At 37.5% G+C, this 17,957-nt stretch overlaps 2 protein-coding genes across 10 annotated transcripts in view; one reads left to right on the plus strand and one right to left on the minus strand.

Moving 5' to 3' along the window:
- Nucleotides 1-1,845: 1,845 nt before the first annotated feature.
- On the minus strand, nucleotides 1,846-15,125 carry LOC136848034 (vacuolar protein sorting-associated protein 33B-like). 6 transcript variants are annotated; one of them, XM_067120093.1, is made up of 6 exons: nucleotides 14,990-15,125; nucleotides 12,376-12,680; nucleotides 6,923-7,075; nucleotides 5,564-5,719; nucleotides 4,952-5,129; nucleotides 1,846-3,233 (listed from the first exon to the last, which is right to left on the minus strand). In XM_067120093.1, the coding sequence occupies exons 2-6, from the start codon at nucleotides 12,537-12,539 to the stop codon at nucleotides 2,064-2,066; spliced, it is 1,821 nt and encodes a 606-aa protein (XP_066976194.1). In that variant the 5' UTR covers nucleotides 12,540-12,680; nucleotides 14,990-15,125; the 3' UTR covers nucleotides 1,846-2,063. The 6 variants fall into 6 exon arrangements, with proteins under 6 accessions (XP_066976194.1, XP_066976190.1, XP_066976193.1 ...); XM_067120089.1 differs by lacking the exon at nucleotides 14,990-15,125 and adding an exon at nucleotides 14,361-14,578; XM_067120092.1 differs by lacking the exon at nucleotides 14,990-15,125 and adding an exon at nucleotides 14,264-14,432.
- Nucleotides 14,762-17,957, plus strand: part of ClpX (Caseinolytic protease chaperone subunit) — an 80,575-nt gene continuing 77,379 nt past the window's right edge. For 2 of the 4 annotated variants that reach the window (XM_067120084.1, XM_067120086.1), the window contains exons 1-2: nucleotides 14,762-14,854; nucleotides 16,407-16,572. In XM_067120084.1, coding sequence (XP_066976185.1) covers nucleotides 16,494-16,572 — 79 coding nt within the window. In that variant the 5' untranslated portion in view covers nucleotides 14,762-14,854; nucleotides 16,407-16,493. Of the gene's footprint in view, nucleotides 14,855-14,966; nucleotides 15,091-16,406; nucleotides 16,573-17,957 lie in introns of those variants that run through there. The other 2 variants (XM_067120085.1, XM_067120087.1) reach the window with 1 other exon arrangement.

Genomic DNA, 17,957 nt, shown 5'->3' on the forward strand with positions numbered 1-17,957 from the left:
GTGTATATGGTTCTATTTCCTTTTTTTATTTATATTTCCTTGTTGTGTAGAGTCTGTCTTCAGTTTTGTTTGTGTGGTTTTGTGTGCTGTGTTGGCGACCGTGGACACCTTAATCCATCTCCCAGCAACCGAGGATCAGGGTGAATGTTGTGCGTGTTCTATGTATCTGTGTTGTGTGTTGTTTTTGTGGTTTTGAATTCCGCCACAACCAAAGTACCACTACCACTCTTCAGTACCACCATCGTCGCTAGTTGGCTCGTCGAGTGATCAATTTCTACTTTCTACACTTTTTATTGGTGGATCATTTACCGGAGGTACTGATGTGGTAATGCAGCTCAAGGGACTTCCTGTTGAATCACGAATCTTCGTAAGGTGTACGAAATTGAACATGGGAAAATTAGCTCATCGTGTGGGGGTACGAGGTGAAGGAAAATGCATGGTGGAAGACGACTGCAGAGTTCCAAGATTTTAGCCGATGGCTTTCGGGTAAGTATATGGAATGCAGATCCAAGGGTGTTGTGCGTACTTAGTCAGGCAATAGTGTACTATACGCTTAAAGATCACTGAGGCAAGGCCCGCCATTAATTTTTCAACCTTCAGTGATGTGATTAACGTATCGAGTATAAAATCGTTTGAGATATAAGTTTCTTGGTTTAGTCTCGGTACCCTTTTTTAGTGCTAAGTGTTTTGGGATGGCAACCAGTCGCTCCTTGTCGTTTTTTTCTCCTGTAGGTTGAAGTTTCACTGAAAGGAGTGGAACCTTGAGTGAAGAGAGGTCAAGAGCTATTGTCTTGGAACTAATGGGACACTTTCATCAATGTAGACTGGGGATATAATACTTAATTTCATGAAGCTCTAGCCTTCGATAACTTCAGTCTTGAAACGCACGTTTTATATCAAAGCTATTTAATTTTCATCAATTTCTCCTATCTTCATTAGTCTTTCCACCCTAAAAATTATCAAGTAATGTTCAATATTTAGTGAATACAAAGTTTAACGTAGATTTTACCTGCAATGTAAATATGCTGGACATTTCGGTGGAATTAATGATTTTATAAATTTTTTGATATACAACTAAACCTGCACAAGTGCCAGGAGTGTTCTTTTTTAATGTAATAACAGATATACATTGTTGAAGAGGTAGCCATTTGTCTGGGTAAAGAAATTTGGGAACACTTCTTTATGCAAAAGTACAGTGGAATAATTAGTGAGAAATTTCTTCAGAACTTAAATACTGTATTCATATTCCTTTTCCTGCTCAGATAACAGGGTTGCATTCTGCTTTCCATGTGGACATACAACCAGCATCGAGTACCCTAACTTGAGACAACCCAATAATGACAAAATTTGGGTTACTGAAGTGTTTGGCTGGTTTACAGTCATAAAACTATGGAACCACTTGACTGGGCACTTCAACTACTTGAAATTTTAAATAATCTTAGCTGTAAATTTTTCTCTTAAACTTTTATTTGGGGGGGGGTTTACAATTTTATTTTTTACTTTTTTTTTTATTTGAAATTCTGTTCTTAATTTTTCTAATTTTATTCTTAATTTTTTTCACAAGTGAATCTTTATTTTCCGAGTTTTCTGATTGATAATAAAGGCTGAGGCTCCCAGGAACTTTTGCATAGATTTCAACATATTTCAGAGGGAAAAATTAATGTGGCAGTCATTTGCAGTAAACATGAAAACAGTATTCATGTCAACAACAAAAAATATAAACCATAAAAAAAAAATGGTCCATACACTTTCCACTCCCAGTGGATGCTGCAACTGACTACTCAAAAATACATTTCAGAAAGAAGCAGCTTAAAAACAAGTAGTCTATAGGGGATGAAAACAAAAAAAGTATTGAATAATGTAATTCCAATTAGGTCATTAAAGAACACTTTATAAACTCGACCAATCTCCTAACACCAATCCTCAACTTTGTATCAAATGTGAACGCATATTTCACGATAACAAAATATAGAAAATGGAATCTTGTATGACAATAAATGGTGGAAATGTGACATGTTACCAACGTTATTTAAAACTTAGTATATTGAAAACAACAGCAAAAATTAATTCTCTACAACTGCACTGATTAATTCTGCACCAGTTGTAGTGCTTGTGGAAGCCAAGATGATCCTAGTACTTGAGGTGAGAGCAAGCAGTCTAAAAGCAGCAATTTCAGCGAAAGTTAATCCACCTAGCACCAACACTAATGCAACTCTTGGAACAACACCAGATCCTGGTGAAGCACTTCGTAACACAGATGTTCCAGGGAGAACCTTCAAAGTATCTGCAAGGGACTGGTTGCTACGTCCAGATAGCACATCTCCAACCACCTTTGGGATAACAGGAGTGTAAGCACCGTTGAACACATAGCTCATGTCAGTAGGGTTATGTAAATCTACGGGCTTATCGGCATCTGGTATAAGACGTAGACGTTTGGATGCTGCTTTCCATCCTGAATCCTTTTTAGGAATTAATGATGTCACCTGGGCTAGTCTTCCTTGTAAAGGAGCATTACTGGTATTACTGCTGGCACCAGTAACAATATTTAGGGTGCTATCAGAGTAAGATACTAAGCCAAGCTGGCGAAGGTTATAGAGGGTTATGAGTTGCTTATGGCCATACGCATTCATTAATTCAGTGCTAATAGTTTCATAATCCCGACGGGAAAAGCCATCCTGAGTTAATGAATAAAGACACAAAAGACGTAAATTAGCTGTTACGGGAAGCATCCTTGCAATGCAGTTTTTAAGGAATGTTTGAACTTCATTAGTATTACTTGCTCCTGTAACAAGTCCATGCTCAGTTTTAAGCAGTGTGTCAAAATCACGTCGCATCTGTTTGGTAATTTCCTCACACGCGCTTAAATGTAACTGCAAAGTTTTCTGCAGTGACTGCAAGGTGCGAAGTTCATTTGCAACAAAATCTTTCATTTCTGCAGTGGTCATGTTTTGCGCCTGATCTTTCTTGGCCTTTACTTCTCGAGCTCTTGTTATGAGGTAGCTCGAAACGCCAGCAAAGTGCCTGTTTCTTATGTTGTCATAGATTGTGTCTTTGCTGTTCAAGGGTACTTTGCGAGCCGCGTCTTTTCCAACTACCACTTCAGGAAACTCCACAACTCCTGCGTGAATACCAAAGTACTCGTCTAACGCCCCTTCGTAAGTTAATTGTGACAGTAGTGGTGTGACGTAATCAGCATCGCGATCAAACACGAAAAGGTGTCCGATATCTGGGGTCTGTTGAAACAAGAAATACATTAGCTTTATAAATCTGTGCTTACATTAGCTTTATAAATCTGTACTTATATGTTTAAAAGGGACAAAATTTTCTTATCTAAAAATTATATAATTACAGGCGTACACTGTTTAAGGTAACAGCACTACCACTTCATCATAATACAGTACTTAAATTTAAACCATCCTCAACAGACAAAAAACATTAAATTTACTAATGCTTCAATACCTTATACTCAACTAGGGCAGACAAACTAAGTGACAAATTAGTTATTTACAAAATATACCTTAAGAATTGTTGATACATTCCACTGCCTTTGAACATTTATCAATTCAGTGAAGAAACAACTAAGAATTTACAGATCTTGCTCTTCCAAGAGTGAGAGAGAAGCCTCTGACTCCTAAATTGTGTTTCAATTGTATCACAAAGCAAGGATGCTGTTAGGGTAATTCAAATTTACATAATACAGTACATGGATATAGTTTTGCAAATGTTTATTAAACAATCTAATTTACATGATCTGAGTATCTATATATGCCTCAATAATATATCATTAGGTAAACCTTATATTTTTTCTTACAATTTATTATGTAATAAATACTGTACTGAGTCACATGACTTCAGAACCATTTGGAGTCATGAGACTCAGTACAGTTTTTACTGCATAATAAATTGTAAGAAAAAGTATACGGTTTACCTAATGATATACTATTGAGGCATATATAGATACTCAGATCATGTAAATTAGATTGTTTAATAAATGTTTGCAAAACTGTATCCTTGTACTATCCTTTCTTATGGAGGAGTTCTCCATAAGAAAGGATTTTCTTTTTATCTTCACTCTGGTTTGTACCTCCTAAATGGACAAAGAAGAGTTGTCACCCTTTTGTTCAATGACTTCTGTCATAATGACCTACTCATTTACGCATTAGTTACAAGTAACAGCTAGGCTTAAGTATACTATTAGCAGCAGATTATATTTATATTTCAAAACTGAAAGGTTGGGTTGCTTCAAATGTTTATGATTGTGGATTTCAAGGAAATGTTTAAATGATCCAGTTGCTAGATCTTAATAAATCTAGCTAGGAAAAAGAAATAAACTATTTATAGCTAGTTTGGTTTGAGTAACTAGATGATATTCCATGCAATTCACTAATACATAATATGAAAGCACCAAAGACTAGAAAGAATGCTGTTTATATGATTAAATTCTGCACAAAGGCCTTCTTTCTAGAGGGGCTGCAGAGAGTTCATTTTGAGATTGCTGTATATGCAAGGATCTAGTACCATTTAGGATGAGAAGCTTGTGCTGGTATCTTACCTATGAAAGTGAATGAAATCCTATCTCTTATTAGGGCCACTCTAGGTGGCAGAATACAATTACTGTACTGTGGTTACAACATAGTAACAGACACTAAAAAAATGTAAACTCAAAATAATAAGCACACTTCATTTTTTATGTCAATAAATAATAAATCGTAAAAATACAGCAAAGCACAAATTTGAAGACGAATAACGAAATTGAGAAAAAGAAGAGACGAGGTATGGGTCAGAAGATCACGCAAAACAAGTTCAGTTGAAACTGAGTCCACGAACAAGAGCAGATAAGGAAGATCTCACCTACTGTTACCATAAATTCCAACATCTTAGCTGTTACTGTATTTAAGACTTACTGTACACAAGGAAACATAATTTACATGACACAATTTCTATTACTTACACGATTTGACTTTGTTGGTGAACCTTGCTCTGTCAGGATATCAAGGGCATTAAGAACTGCTTTAGATGCTCTTCCATGTGCTACAACATTTGGAATATTTCCATAAAGCCCCTGAAGAGTCTGAAGTGCTCGAGCAATACTCAAACAGGCCGAGTAATCCCCATCCAGAAAAGCATCTCTATAAAGTAAAATGATTCTCTCTAAAATCTTTTATGAAAATTTTTTAGCATTGGCTAAAATTCAAAACAGAAAACACTACTGTACATAAAATGGTGACAAAGCTTAATATGCCTTCATCATAAGCCATTTTCTTTGATAGAAAGGCCTACAGGTCTGTAGACATTCAGTCAAGTTTATGTTACACACTACAACAAAGTCTTCATTCTCATAAGGGCAGGAGGATAAGAAGCAGGGCTGCCAACCCCACCTAGCACCATATTGCTTTTCCTATAATAAATGGCAGAGGTCATCACTTCAAACTGAGGTGCACTGCTATCTAAGGCAGTGTTTTATTTGATATTAACAAACTATTATTTCATTACCATATCCATGTCATTATTACTATCATCAATTTTTAAGGAATAATGAACTGTAATAAAGTTTCCAACTTACCTAAAGAAGCTGTTCATTTCAAGAGAAAGTAAATCATCATCCAATGGAATGAAGTCTGGTGTGAATTCATGCATAGTAATAACTCCAAAGAGTCCTTCCTCTTCAACCAGACTAGTAACCCAAGTAGTGATTCTAGGTACGACAACTACGTGTACCCTGTTACACAAAGAAAAAATAGATTACATAATAAATAAATACATTTTTAGGATAACATGCAGTTTTCCTATTTATACAAACCTAGAGTCTTTTATATAGATATACTGAAGTCTGGTTACATGGTACAGTAGTTAACTAGCAACAGGTGAGTTAGGGGGAGCAGGACCCACCAAATCACTTGGTAAAAAGTGTCACCTTTTCCTTAGGCAACAAGGACAACTGCACATTAGTATACAGGTGGGATTTTTATGATAGAATTGTATATCTAAAAAAATGTGTCTTGAGAAATACAAGTGTCCCACAGGCCCCCAAAATGACACCCCTGCCTTTATTGAAAAAAAAAAAACAGCAAAATATAAATAAAATGTTATTTCACTTACAGAATCCATTTATACTGCACTTAGACTTTCATGTAAATTCTCTCTCTCTCTCTCTCTCTCTCTCTCTCTCTCTCTCTCTCTCTCTCTCTCTCTCTCTCTCTCTCTCTCTCTCTCTCTCTCAGTATACATATCCTTTAATGAAAAAACAATATATCAATAAAATGCTATTTGACTTACAGAAACCATTTACACTATGCTTAGACTTCAATGTAAACACCTTTCTCTCTCTCTCGCTTTCTCTCTCTCTCTTGGTATACATAGCCTTTAATGAAAAACATTTTGCTAAAAGAATCCATTTATACCGTGCTTAGACTTTGATGTCTGTCTGTCTGTCTGTCTGTCTGTCTGTCTGTCTGTCTGTCTGTCTGTCTGTCTGTCTGTCTGTCTGTCTGTCTGTCTGTCTGTCTGTCTGTCTGTCTGTCTGTCTGTCTGTCTGTCTGTCATACACAATGTTGCTCTACGAAAAAAGTGACTGACATAATTTTAGAGATACGGGCGACAGAAAAAATTCGTGAACTGGTGAAAGTTCCCGCAGAAAAGTGAAAGATACGTTCCACAAAAATCCACAATAAAATGTGTGAAAAAGTGAAGTGCGTAAAAGTGGGTAGTACTGTACTTCAGGATTGGAAAATGATAAACAAAAATTTATGGATTCACTAATTTATGTACTTCTGCCTCAAGTACAGATACTCCATTATTATTTTTTACTTTTCATAACGCTGGTTTATCCACTGGGAGTGCTGGTCGCATAGGGAAGGTTTGTGTAAACTGTTGAGTTGTTTTATATTAAGAAAAATAAAAATCTTGGTTATATTTTACTGACCTTATTTCTGGATGAGTTTGCCTATCAGCATGAACATGATCAGCAACATATTTCATAGTGACTAATGTTGGTCTCACAACATAGACTCTCTGAGAACTTTGAATGGGAGGAGGGAGTCGTTCCAAGCGATACATCTTCTGAACACCATGTTTCCTGCATAATTAATATAGAGCAGTTTACATCATTTGATTTAAGAAAGCCTGCAAAAAAATTCTGAATTTTGGGTGGGCAACATATAAGATCTTTATACATTATGAAAATACAGTTTTGTTTAAAAAAATACTCATGTTTTTACAGACACACACATCATCAACTTATTTTGCTTAATTTTAGTTAAATAATTGGGGAAAGAGGCAATCTATCTCATTTTTTTCATCTTTTGTTAATTTTCACTTCAACTTGCAGAATAAGGGTGAATCTGCACCTGATATGAGGGATAAGAGAATCACTCCTTGTGAACAATAAATTACTTATACTGTATTCATATGGGACCTAAACAAAATATATTTAGGTAATCTTCATGCCTATGGTAACAGACAGAGTAATGAATACTTTACTTGAAGGCACAAATCACCTCCCCTCCATACACCCGTTTCAACAGGAAATATCAAAACTCTTCATGTTGACATGTGATCATTTAATGTAATTTGTAATGTGTAGCTACAGTGTAACAGAAAAAACTTGGAATAAATATGCAACTTTGAAAGCGGCAAAAAGTAGCAAATTTTTTAAAGTAATCTGTATTTTTCCTTCGTATATAAAACTTTTGTGTAAGAGTACTTCTCAGCACAAATATAAAATTGGGTGCTGAAACTTGGTATTAAGGTAGGTAACCGGAGAAACTAAGCAGGGTGGGTGAGGTGAGATAATGATCAAAGGCTCTTGTTTGTACATCTAGGAAAAATACAAATTTCATAAAAAATTTGTCCCTACAGAAATACAAACCATTACCTTTTGCATAGAAGACTCTCTCCTTGGTGGAAGATTATCTTTCAACTGACTGTTAAGTTGAATCTCCATCTGAAAATGTCATGATAACTTGATGACTCCTGCAACCTATTTGATCTGACACAAACTCTCTGGACTAAGAGGTCGGGTCTTTGTTAGGTAGCACCTTACAGCTCACACCATCTGGACCCTTCATCTGGACCACCAACAAGGTCTTGGTGAGAAGGAATTGAAAGCTCTCTTGTGTCTCATCAGGAACTGTCACATGCTGGCTTTTCCTACCAACTCAGGAACCAACGAGAATGAGAGAGACTCCTTCAGTGCTGGACGAGAACAAAGGCCATGTGGCTCACCAATATGCTATGACAAGGCTAAGTTTAGCAGGAAGAATGTCTTGACTATGATACCTTAGTCCAAGGCTTCTCTCCAGGCCTCATACAGAACTCGAGTTAGGCTGCAGAGGATGAAAGTCACGTCCTACTCCAGCAGCCAAAGCCCATGGGGGAAGCAAGACTCTTTCAAGCTCATCAAGAGCAAAAACAGCTCAACAGAATCGGAGAGATCTATGCCTTTCAGTGTTAAGGCCTGGCTGAAGGCAGATTGATAACTATTAACCACAGGAGCCTGTCTCAATGAAGGTATTTGAGGAAGTCCACAATCCACTGAACAGAAGCTCCAACTGCCAAACGAAAGTTAGTTATTGTACGTAAGGCCTCATATATTTATAAGTGATAAAATCAATGCAACCTGTTTTAGGTCACCTGTCCTTCCTTTACTTCAACTGTTCTCCAGTGTGGATGCCTGCTTCTGCCAGAGATTTATCTCTGTTAGATACAGTAGTCCATGGTGGTAGGTTCCTGTTTCCTAATATTAGCGATTACGACTTGGACCACTGGCGGATGGTCTCGTTTGTCAATTTTTCACATTCACAATTGATCCCTGATCCCGTTTTCCTGCTGAGACCAACCAGATTTGCTGAAGAGCAGCACCAATATGCAGTAAATATGCGTTGCTGTTGAACATTACAATTCCAGAAGTCTTTTATTCCTCACACTGTTGGACTGTGGAACAGTCTCCCTCAGGATGTTGCGCAACTGGAGCTTCAGAGGTTCATGCAAAGATGCAATGAATTACTCCCCTACTCCAATTATCCTTGTATTTTAATAATTTACTTACATTTTTATCTACTTATTTCATAATTTTTAAATTTTCTTCTTTTTTTTATTAAGTGATCTCATCTTTCTGTATTTCCCATTACCTTCGGTTGTTTCTTTCCAATAAACACCATATGCTTTGGAGGCTTTAATTTCATGTCAACGGCCTCCATGGACTTGTTCCATATGAAGAGGGTTCATATTCTGAATAATAATAATAATAATAATAATAATAATAATAATAATAATAATAATAATAATACAGGTAGTCCCTTGGTTAGCAGCAGGGGTTCCTTTCTGAGGGTGTGATGATAACCAAAAATCGCTGGTAACTGAAAATCGGTGATTTTCGGGGCTTATTGGTACCGAAAAGTACCGATTTGCGATTATTGGCACATCTGTTAGGTATGTATCAGCGACGACACCCAATTATCGGCATTGATAAGCGGAAATCGACGATTTTCGGTGCCGAAAATTGCCAGTTTTTGTCGCTAGACAAGCGCCATAAAACCAGATCACCATTAACCGAGCCCACTGTTAACCGGGAACTGCCTGTAATAATAATAATAATAATAATAATAATAATAATATATGAAGGGAGTAGACCCTCTTTTAAACAGGTCTTATTAAAAAGGATGGCTGTATTATGCGAATTTATCTTATACAGTGTCTTTTCTATCTTCCTTATGATTCGCTTTTCAGGCTCAGCGATGTTAGTCAGCAACTGGCCAATATTCATGTTGGAAAAGGATAGTGTACGGAATATGGGAAGACTTTTATTAAAATATATCCAATCAGAAATCGTTCGTCTGAATTCAGGTTCTATTTTAGGAAGAAACGAGCTCCATCCTCTTTTGCAAGGTAATAATAGCCATCCTTTTAATAATAATAATAATAATAACTGGAGAGTCCCTCCATCTGCAAACACTAAAGATGACCCACTGCAGGTACACATTAGATAAGGATTTTTGAAGGTACCCAGACATCTCTCTCTCTCTCTCTCTCTCTCTCTCTCTCTCTCTCTCTCTCTCTCTCTCTCTCTCTCTCTCTCTCTCTCTCTCTCTCTCTCTCTCTCTCTCTCTCTCTCTCTCTCTCTCTCTCTCTCTCTCTCTCTCTCTCTCTCTCTCTCTCTCTCTCTCTCTCTCTCTCTGTAGCTAAGGGGACTGTACCACCTGATAAACCTTTGAACACATGGGGAAGTCGACCACAGGACAATCTCTCTGGGAGCCTGCCAAGAAAGCTAGCAGATCAGGAAACCACTTGGTGGGGCCAATGAGGAGTTGCCAGGACCATTCTGAGCATGGGGTGATCAACACACAAATAATCACCTCATGGATCAGACTGAGAGAGGGAAAGGTGTAAATGTTCAGATTCCCAAGGGTGCTGGAAGATGTCCTCCAGGACCACCCAGGGATCTGGCACCAGACAACAGGACACTGGGAGCTTCCTGTTTAGCTGTGTGGTGAACAGGTCAATCACTGGTAATTTTCAGAGCTTGAACAGCCTTCCCACTATGAATTTTTAAGGACCACTCTCTCCCTGCTACTTGCCCTTGATAAATAAGCAGGTTTGCCAAAATATTCTTCCTTTCTTGAATTAACCTGCTTTGCAGCTCAACAACTTGGAAAAATGAAATTTCATATAATAAAATAAAGTTTTATATATACTTACCAAGTAATTACATTGCTATTACTGTACTTCCACTCATGTGGCAGCTCAAAATTTAAAAGCCATGCCAGCGCTTTCATTGTTTTTGTGTTGGTGACAGCCCCATCCACTATCAGGGAACGATAGGGAACAACCCAACGAAAGAGCCCAATTTATTTATGCCCTTCATGTCCATGAGAGGGAAGGAGGGAAGGCTCTGATCATGTAATTACTTGGTATAAGTATATATAAAACTTTATTATAATAACATCATTTCTATATAAGTAACTTACCAGGTAGTTACAATGCATTGGTGAATCCCACACTGACAGGACTTGGGATACATGGACACATTCTGCTCCAAAACAATCAGTAATGGTAGCGAATTTGAAATACAAAAAGTTCACTAGCAATAATACAATGCTTGTTGTTTCCTTACCTGATTAGGCAGCTACTGCAAGTGATTACTGCCTCTGGTTGGTGCTCTCCTAATCCGTAGTGGCGTGGCATAAGAGCCATGGGGTGCCTCTACTTCAAATGGGGCTTTGCAGTGAAGGAAAAAGTCCCATGGCTTGCAAAGATAAAAGACCAGTGCCCTTGCCCTGGGCAGTACCAAAAACAACCAGACAATGCTGTCACCTACAATGAAAATTAAAATCCACCACCCATCCCCTAAGAACTGGTGGGCACTCCAGGTATATAGTACCCCCAGACTCCCCAGAAACTCGACACCCACATCAAGGCGATGTGGTTAAGGATATGAAGGAATGCTTCCTGTGCTTCCGCCCCTTAATACCATGCCAGCCACCAATATTGGCACCAGGGTACTGCAATTATCATACACTGTTTCAATGTCACGTAAACAGTGCAAAGCGAAACAGACTTACACTTCCAGTAAGTTGCCTGTAAAATTGAGGAGAGAGACATATTGTGTTTAAAAGCATACGAGGTGGTGACTGCCCTGACATCGTGTGCTTTGACCTTTAGTTGTTCACTTTTTTGTTCATATCCATGTTGAAGAAAAAACACAACACCATAAATACAACAAAAAAGTTTCAACTTGATGGTCAGTTTGAACACAAGAAATCATAATTTGACTGTGACTTTAGAAACAGTGCTTGACAACAGCAGGTGAGTGAGGGGCCCTCCCCCAACCCACCTACCACCAGTCAACTACCTTGCTACCAAGTTTCAATGGCCAGCCCATGCTGAAGAATACTCGTACAAAAAAGGCAATTGTTTGTATTCCAACAGAAACAAATGCCATGCTATACCACAACTGTCTTGGCACTAGTGTACATTATCAAGTTTGTAAACAGTATACTGTACTTGAAATAAAATATTTCCAAATAACAAATCCATTATCAAGTTTGTAAACAGTATACTGTACTTGAAATAAAATATTTCCAAATAATAAATCCATTTACCAAGCCAAAGACTTGTAAAGCAACTGGTATGGAAATGAAGTGTTCTCACGGTGTACTACTTAACTCTTCACTCACAGTACTAAACTTCAGACATCTACACCTAAGGATAATTACAGTACCTAGTTATCTCTGATTGCAGTTCTTCAACATCAGGTATGGCCAGCAATGAAACATGAAGAAAACTTCTGTTTCTTTATTTATTTGGATAAAGAACCAAACCTAGTCTGAAAAGAAGTGAAAAACACAAAAATAGATGTATTTGCAATCTATAACATACCTCAAGAGTGTTGCTCCAGCAATGCGATCAAGCATCTTCATCAATTCTCCATCAATGATAAGGTCCTTTGCTCCTGGGGCATCTTCAAGGACTCTTACTAAGCGATCACTACTCAAACGGCGAAGGATCTCGACATCCAATCCTAAGCTTCCTGAACGAGACATTATGCTCTCTGCTGGGATGTAGCAGGAGGAATTTTCATTTACATCCTAGCTCTGGTAGCAATGTAGCATCAATCACTGAATCTTCATGTAACTTTCAAGTGCATACCATCTCCATGGTTACATACAAACATGGCCACATGGCTAAAAAAACACAATAAAAATGACAGGTTACATACAAACATAGCCACATGACTTAAAAAACAACAAAAAAATGACAAGAGTAGTAAATATCAGAGCCACTAAAGCTACTTTAACTGTACACGGTAGTCTTTTTCATATAAAATTAAAGATATTTCACAACTTTACAACATGAAATAGTAAAACTGAAATGGTTAAAAGTGGATAACAAGATATACTATAGTCTTAAAATACTGTAACTTAAATTTTTTAAAGATATACAAACAAGAGGTGATTAGGCTATGTAGAAGTAACCACACCCGAGGGTTTGGCTACCACTGCCTTCAACCTACAAATAGGCTTGAAGGACACCACATTGTAAACAAGAGTGTCCTGAGACTCTACTCTTCTCCTTTTCACTTCTGCCTCCACACTGCTTTTCAGAAAGAGTAATGAAGAGTCCAACACCAAACTGTTCCTGAACAAGAGACCTTTCATAGGAAACTTGCAAGGGGGACACACACACCCATGTCCCTTCTTCCCAGACACAGGTTAGCCCAAAAGCTGTAACGTAGGTGTATACTGGGAAAGTCAAAGCCTTTCCTCCAGACAACAGTAACCTCACAAACTTTGTCCTATTGTCCTGGGATGTGACGCCTGTCATGGCAGGGTCTGAAATTGTGTTCGACCAAAGATCAAACTATGAAGTAGCCTGATGCCATGGTGTCAGACCCCACGGCAATGATCTTGAAGGCTGAAAAGGATGCATCTTTTTAAAAAGTCTCTCTAGGGGAGGTCCAACACAAGAATAATCTCTGCTTCCTCTGGTGTACAGTGTCCCGTATGTTGTGTGAGCAGAGGAGAGAGAAGTTTACTTGATCTGCTAGACTGCAAAGAACTCCCTGAGCTGCAGATCAACATTCACTTCGCCCAATACAAGCAAGATGGGACAACAGCAACCTGACCAACAATCTCGTTTCAGGAATGCAACCATGGGTGGGCTCAACTGATAGGACTGTGGCCAAGATTGAAGCTGATTATTAAACTTATGAATGAGGGGGTTTGGGTGAGGAAATACACTGGGAGAAAACCGGAATGTCATGTTGGCCACATGGAATGCTTCCGCACATTCACAAGTCATTAGGGAGCAATATGTTCAAGAAGGGAATGGTTAAGGAAAGCTATTATAAAAGGAACCATCTAACCTAACGTACCCTAACCTTACCTAAACTAGTAGGCCGTGTTACTCAGCCGGGGCGGACCTGGTGAAGTTAACTCCACTTTTTACCGAAAGTTCCCCTAAAACACTGCGCTTGCACGAGGCATTCCAGGGTGGCCAGCATATAATAACATATCAGTTCTGTGGTTAATTACAGTCAAACGACAAAAAATAAAGGTAAATTCTTGATAAGCAACCAAAATACAATAGCACAACTCAATTTAAATATATATAATGTATGTATATATAGCCAATATACGGCTCCGAGGAAAATCTAAAGGAGTTTTGTACCCACAATGGGCTAATGGTCAGAAATGAATATGAATATACGAAAAATATGTTGCTCTTGCATTTGCTGATAAATTAAACTATCATACCCTGGCATTACCAACGACTCCACGTTATCCGTAGGAGCTACTATAAAGTCAAACAAACAAAGAACAGTCCACAAAACTTTTCAACAGGCAAAACAGTTTACTACTTGCCCAGAGAGTGTAAGGGAAAAGTTGCGTATAACTGTAGTGTTGTTTGTTGACACTGTCGGTAGACAGCTGATTACCGTCACCACTGGCGACAAATTTAATTCCATAATTTGGGAAGATAGAGTTTTTCGACGGTGTCATAATAATTTACATAATAAAACATCGTAAAAATAGGAACATTTTATAATCGTGCATGTTTATTTTTTGTTTTGTAAATCACTGTCGGTTCATTCCTTTAGTATTATTCTCCAACAGTAATTTTAATAAAATGCACAGTAATTATTCTATAAATGCCACGAACTATTGAAATTTAATTTAAATATCATAAAAATTACGTCATGTGAGTTTTATGATTTTCATTTAATAAAGATCCCAGAAATGCTGGCCTCAATATTTCCTAAAAGCATCCGCTTACCTCGCAGAACTTCATGACTTCGTCCATCACTGAACTAGTGACAACCGCAACATCATAACAGAAAGGTCCCATGAATTTAAAGGTATTTGTATGGATTCTTTGTATTCTGTAATGCAAGAATTATGGTGATCAATAATATTGTTGTGTGTTTCATTTAATTTGGCAAGGTTGCTGTTGTCTCACGACGTGTGGACAGTAAACCAAAATGAATACAAACCCGAGTGGAAGATCAGCTGAGTGTTGCTAGTGAAGTGTTAGAGTGTATCGCCTTATCACGTTACTGTCCCTGGTGCCATTACTTCCCGATGCTGCCTCTTGGTCGGTGATTTAACGCTTGTGTGTTTGATAACCTCATTTATATTTCTGTAAGGTTAATTGGATTAGGGTCGCAATTGGTACTGCATTGTTTATACGGTATATGGCACTCTATTACGTAAGCTCGTGTTACCTAGTCACAGATTATGTAAACGCAGGAAATTTTTGGCCATTATATTTGACTTCGTGTAGCCAGAATATATATTCATTACTTAAACTAGTACCAGGCACTTTATGGAGTATTATCCTACCCAGTTTTGCCAAAAACTGATGAACGATTAGCCTACGGTAGGCTATCAATTTTAATGCAACTTGAGGTTGCCAACTTTCGAGGTCACACGGCTATTGTGTGTGTGTGTGTGTGTGTCTAGGGTAGAGTGCCCTAGGCACGTGTACAAGGCCCTTTGTATTTACAACCACGCTCCAGGAAGTAAGATGTTAACCCACTTTTGATTGACCAATATTGCTGTTTGCCTAGCCTGTGTTGCTAATTTCATTGCCTAATTGCCTTAGTGGTCACAAGGTTGAAGTTCGAAGTTCTGCAATGTTGCTTAATGAGTCCAAACTCGGGAATGTGATTGTAGCTTTTTTTTTTGGGTGAATTACTTGTAACTTTATGTTTAGATACATAGTCTTGAAGAATATGACAAGGCTACTTGGTATTTTTTTCATTTTGAATTTATATATGTGTATGTGTGTGTATTGATTTTCATTTTCCCATGAAGGTAGTGCCCTGAGATACTCTCATCTGCTTAGAATACATATTGTATTCTTAACTTCAGTTATCTAAGTTTGACCACATCAAAGAGTTCTTTGAGTTGTTGGTAAATAGCTCATAGTCCATATCATGTACAGTATGGTAATTAATTAGTAATTCATTTAATCTTTAATAATACTATGGAATTTTATAAAATAGGTCTTATTAGCTATGTTGTAGAATATTAAAATTACTTTTTAAAAAAATCATATACTTTTTCAAGAGATCTACAAAGCATTTTTTTCCCTCAGTGATAGGGCCTCATTAGGGTTTTATAGCCATGATGTGTATCATAAGGTATATTATATACTATTATAACCAAATTTAGCTTAACCTAAGCTGTAGGTTACTTTGGCATTGTTAGTATCTCATGCATTTTAATATAATATACTTTGCTTTAGTGTTTTTAAACACCTAACTAAACAAATTTACAACCATTTTTCATGTCTTTTAGATAGTAAAGGTGACAGAATTTGTATGGCCTGTCTGCACACCAAATTATGTATGTTATGAATGCATACAAAATGCATTGCTATTAGTAATTTTTTTCTTTATTTTTCAGTTTTGAATAGTGCTTATAAACTGTGATTACCAAAATCAAAGGACGAAAGATAACCAGTGCCTGAATTTGTATTAAAGAGAAAGCATTATGTCTGGGGTAAGATGGGGTGCCCGATCCCTCAGGTACCTTCTCACCATCAAAAACTCCAAGAGCTTCTCTCGATACGGTAGTGTATTTTTGTGTCTTTTGCTTTTTACTGCATTTGTTTTAAAACAGTTTAATCAGTTTAATATTACCTAATCCTTTTGTCAGCAGCTCCTGTAGACTCTAAAGAGAGAGAAAATAGGAGCCCCACCAACTGGTTTGGTATGCATCATAGAGATAGGAGGACTGACATTGTGGTAATTCTAAGTATTAGCTCTGTGCCTGTTTTTACCTTGGAAACTGGTTTTTTCTACACTTTAAGGGCTTCTGATACTGGCGGTGGTTTGTTTTTTTGTCGGCCAAATGGAATATCCCTTTGCTGTGTTTAGTACCGGCCCGGGGGCCGTGGTTACCCATACCTTAACAAGTTATTGCACTTGCCGGAGGGGATGTGAACCGTTCCAAACAGACGTACCCGTGCTCTTTCTTGTGAAGATGGCATATGGAAACCCCTTGTTGGATGGACTTCAAGGGTTAATTACAGGTTAATTACATTCGTGCGACAAAAATTGAAGGTAAATCCATAATTAGCAACCAAAAAACTGTAGAAAAAGTCAAGTTAGAAGGTAGTCTCAACTACAGAGCAACTACTTAGTTCTACCGAAATTGTTTTAACGAGACTTTGTATTAGTCATTCCCGATTGACACAGCTTTATTCTTGATGGAAGTGATGCTCCAGTCTGTGCTCACTGTGGCTGTCTGTTGACAGTTAAGCACATTCTGGTGTCTTGTCCAATATATGGTCTGCCCATAGGAAATTTGGTCTTTCTGGGAAACAGCTTGCATATATTTTAGGAGATGAAGTTGATATCGACAACCTTGTAAAATTCTTGAGAGAGATTGATATGCTGTATAAACTAAAATTTGAGTTACTTTACTAAGATGTAATTCTATCAATTACCTAATGCATACAAGTGTGTGTACTTACACTTTTATTTGTATTTTAATTTTTTTATTTTATTGTATTTCTTGTATTATACTAATATATTCTTACGTGAGTCATTCGGATGATGAGTTTAATTATTAATTACTATTATTTATGTATCCTTGCTTTACCTTTACCTAAGACCCACGTAATCCTATCAACCAAGGCTAAAAGTTACCAAAAAAGACAGATAATTAACTTAGATTCAGTCGCCAGTTGAAACTAGGTTACTGAATATATTGATTTATTCTGAACACATGAATTAAATAAACCACATTACTCAACCATCTAGTTCAGCAAAAAAAGTGAATGAAAGAAAAAATCTTATGGGAGCTAATACTGTAACAGCTCCAACTTCGTCCCACTTCGGACACACAATATTTCAAGATACGTTAGTGGATGACGCAACGACAGAGAAAACTCTTGTGATGCTCAAGAAAGTGAGGCGGCCCTCACTCATTTTCTCTCTGCCAGACAGCAAG

This window comes from Macrobrachium rosenbergii, chromosome 18, assembly GCF_040412425.1.
Source record: "Macrobrachium rosenbergii isolate ZJJX-2024 chromosome 18, ASM4041242v1, whole genome shotgun sequence".
Lineage (NCBI taxonomy): Eukaryota > Metazoa > Arthropoda > Malacostraca > Decapoda > Palaemonidae > Macrobrachium > Macrobrachium rosenbergii.

What these genes read in the sequence shown, in the direction of transcription:
- LOC136848034 (XM_067120093.1), bottom strand. Translation starts at nt 12,539, where the DNA reads ATGTCTCGTTCAGGAAGCTTAGGATTGGATGTCGAGATCCTTCGCCGT. An exon ending in GCTGGAGCAACACTCTTGAG is followed by an intron (nt 7,076 to 12,375) that starts GTATGTTATAGA and finishes TTAATTATGCAG; the next exon opens with GAAACATGGTGTTCAGAAGA. An exon ending in GAAATGAACAGCTTCTTTAG is followed by an intron (nt 5,130 to 5,563) that starts GTAAGTTGGAAA and finishes TTTACTTTATAG; the next exon opens with AGATGCTTTTCTGGATGGGG.